We start from the raw sequence: 3,305 nt of genomic DNA, 5'->3' as shown, positions 1-3,305 counted from the left end.
TCTCATAGCAAGTAGACCGAATATCATGTTTGTCGTGTGTCTATGTGCAAGATATCAAGCAAATCCAAAGGAATCTCATCCCAAGGCTAAAAAAAGAGTTCTCAAATATCTCAAAGAACAATCAATGTTGGTCTATGGTATCCTTCTCACTCTTCTATACACTTAATTAGATATTAAGATTCTGATTTTGTAGGATGTAAGCTAGAACGAAAAAGCACAAGTGGCACTTGTCATCTTCTTTGATCAAGTTTCATTTCTTGGCATAGCAAGAAACAAGCTTGTGTAGCTCTTTCCACTGTAAAAGTTGAATACATTGCTACTGGAAGTTGTTGTGCACAAATTCTTTGGCTTAAATAGCAGATAGCAGACTTTGGTTTGAAGATTAGCAAGGTTCCTTTGCTTTGTGACAATACAAGTGCTATAAATCTCACAAAATATCAGATTCAGCACTCAAGAACAAAGCACATTTAGATTCGTCATCACTTCATAAGAGATCATGTGAACAATGGAGATTGTGAGATGAAATTCATTTAAACAAGACTGCAACTTGCTGATATATTCACAAAACCTTTGCCAAAAGACACGTTTTTCTTTTTAAGAAATGAATTAGGCATTCTTGACTCTCAAAATCTTTCTTAAAATTGTTTTCTCTGCCTAAAGTCTATTTGTGAAGAAAAATAGGGGGAGAATATGGTTTATGTGTTATCCTACAAACTGCTATAACCTGCTATAACTCTGATTTAATGTTCTGTTGCAATCTGGTGTGTATGGTGTTATCGTTTGGTGTGTTTTAGATGAGTTTTTTGGCTGGTTTTTCTACTGTTATGATTGTGTAGAAAATTGATTTATGTGCCATCATAACCTACTATGAGAGATTCTCTGCATTGCATAGCTTTTTTTTTTTTTTTGCAGGTGTTGTTTTAGATTCAATCAAGATCAACACAAACAACCAGGGATTTGTCTTCATCAAATAGGGGGAGATTATTGATCAAGTGCTTTGAAGAATCCAAATCTAAGGTGTTTGATGAAAGGCTGGTAGAATAAAGTGTGATCCACTCCTTTGTTGAATCTATAACTGATGTGAATTAAAACCTTTTTTAAATTAAGTGTTTTTCCAACTAAGTGAAAAACAATCTGTTGTTTTGTCAAATCAACCGGTTGTTTTACTCTTAGGAGTTTTTGAAAAAGGTTGAAAGGTGTTTGGTTTGGTTGACTTAACTGTCAAGCCAAAACAATCGGTTGTTTCGTGATTTCAATCGATTGTTTCTTTGCAAATTCTAACATAATTCAATTTTGAATGGTGAATCTATTTTAAATGTTTTCTAACTGAATATGCTCCTTCATTAAATGCTCTGACCAATCTTTGGAAAATATAAATGGTTTGTTTATGTTTTCAAACATATAAGAAACAGCTTTGAGAAATTCAGTTAGACAAATTTGATTCTAAGATTTCAAGATTCACATTAAGCTTTGGATTTTCAAGAGAGAGTGGAATACGATTGCAATTGTATTCAATTCAGATTGTACTGTGATCATGTGTAATCCTTTCTAAACCTATTGTATTTCTGGTGTTGTGTTGCCAATGAGTATTGTGTGTTCTTGAGGTGTTCAAGATCAATACTTTTGGTGTGGTTTGCCAAAGGTAGTGTGTTTCTTTAAGGGTTCAAGGTATGACTTTGGTGGGTTGTGTTTTGTAATCTGGTTTGATTGCTTAGTGGATTACCCAGTGGTATTCTGGGGACTGGATGTAGCTCTTGGCTTAAGAGTGAACCAGTATAAGTTGTTTATGTGATTCTCTCTTACCCTGAACTCATTTTAATTCTGTTTTAAGGTTATTTGATACAAACAACTGAATGTGTCGAAGAAACAACCGATTGTTTTTCTATGTATTGCTGCATAATTGCTTGAGTTCTTGGCTAACTTGATTCCTGTTCTGGATTTATAAAAATAATTTTATTAAACCTAAAAAAGTTTTGAAAAACCCCCCTTTAAACAATTCAACCCCCCCCCCCCTCTTATTAAAGGTCATATATTCTTACATGATGCAGCAGTCATTGATGTTAAATCTTTCGATTCAGAGATGGCAGTGACCTTAGGCTGCCATGTTCTATCAAGACATTTTAATATCTTGATGTTCAGTTCCTCCTTGTCAAAATTCTTACCAAGACTCATCAAGTGATTCACTATGTGAGAGAACCTCTTATGCACATCACAAATGGTTTCTCCCTTCTACATTCTAAAAATTTCATACTCTTGTATAAGAGCATGCTTTCTAGCTCGCATGACATCGTTTGTCCCTTCATGTGTGACTTCAAGGATGTCCCACATTTCCTTTGCTGAGCTACACTGTGATACCCTGAAAAATTCATCACAACTCAAGGCAGAGGTTATTATATTCTTGGAAATCCAGTCAAATTTGGCTTTTTTACTTTCAACCTCAGTCCAATCAGATGAAGGTTTATCAATTAAAACCTCATCTCTTTTCACTTGAGGTATAAAGGGACCATTTTCAATTGTTTCCCATATACCCTTATCAGTTGAATGCATAAAGATTTTCATTCTCGCCTTCCTAAACTGGTAATTAACCCCAGAAAACAGTGGTGGCATGTTTATGGAAGCACCTTCCCCAAAAGGAAACTTGTCAGTCATGTAAAAAGATTTTACCAGAAAAAAACATAAACTTGAATATTTTTCAAGAACCTATCTCTTGATGCCAATTGTTAGAATAGATGGCTTAAACAAGAGGGGGGTGAATTGTTTATCAAAGATTTTCGCAAAACATGATTAAGATAGAACCTTTATCAAACAATCATAGATAAGCACTTAAGGAAAGCAATCCAACAATGATACAGAAAGTGTTACAGAATTTTAACCGATTGAAATTGCGTTTTAATCGGTTGTTTATACTAGCAACAGAAACAGAATTAACACAATCAGTTATAAGGTGTTAGAGAAAGAGAGATTTACACAAAAGTTTTATACTGGTTCACTCAACCTTGAGCTACATCCAGTTCTCAGAACAACCTCTGAGTTGCACTAGTAATCAAATCCAGATTACACAAACACACCACAAAGAGGTGACCTTGAAAACCACAAGACCCACTCACCCTCTTTACAACTCTACACACCTCAAGACATAACACCCTCTAACTTTGCAGGATTTTACACACTTACAGTTGTAATGAAAGAACAATTACAAGAACTTTGAAAGGGATAGAAAACACCTGAGATTATACAAAACAGGAAGCCCTATGATCAGATCTTGTACCAGTGCAAAGCTTTAACAACAATCTTGCAAAACCTTT

At 34.7% G+C, this 3,305-nt stretch overlaps 1 protein-coding gene across 1 annotated transcript; it reads right to left on the bottom strand.

The window, feature by feature from the left end:
- Window positions 1-2,229: 2,229 nt before the first annotated feature.
- LOC137817902 (uncharacterized) lies at window positions 2,230-2,649 on the bottom strand. The gene has a single exon (XM_068621127.1). The coding sequence runs from the start codon at window positions 2,647-2,649 to the stop codon at window positions 2,230-2,232; it is 420 nt and encodes a 139-aa protein (XP_068477228.1).
- Between the last annotated feature and the right edge of the window lie 656 nt (window positions 2,650-3,305).

Source organism: Phaseolus vulgaris, chromosome 10 (genome assembly GCF_000499845.2).
Source record: "Phaseolus vulgaris cultivar G19833 chromosome 10, P. vulgaris v2.0, whole genome shotgun sequence".
Lineage (NCBI taxonomy): Eukaryota > Viridiplantae > Streptophyta > Magnoliopsida > Fabales > Fabaceae > Phaseolus > Phaseolus vulgaris.
Note: the sequence above shows the minus strand (reverse complement) of the source record. Positions and strands in the feature narration are given on the sequence as shown.

Excerpts from the sequence above, each read along its gene's own strand:
- LOC137817902 (XM_068621127.1), bottom strand. The coding sequence starts at position 2,649 with ATGACTGACAAGTTTCCTTTTGGGGAAGGTGCTTCCATAAACATGCCA.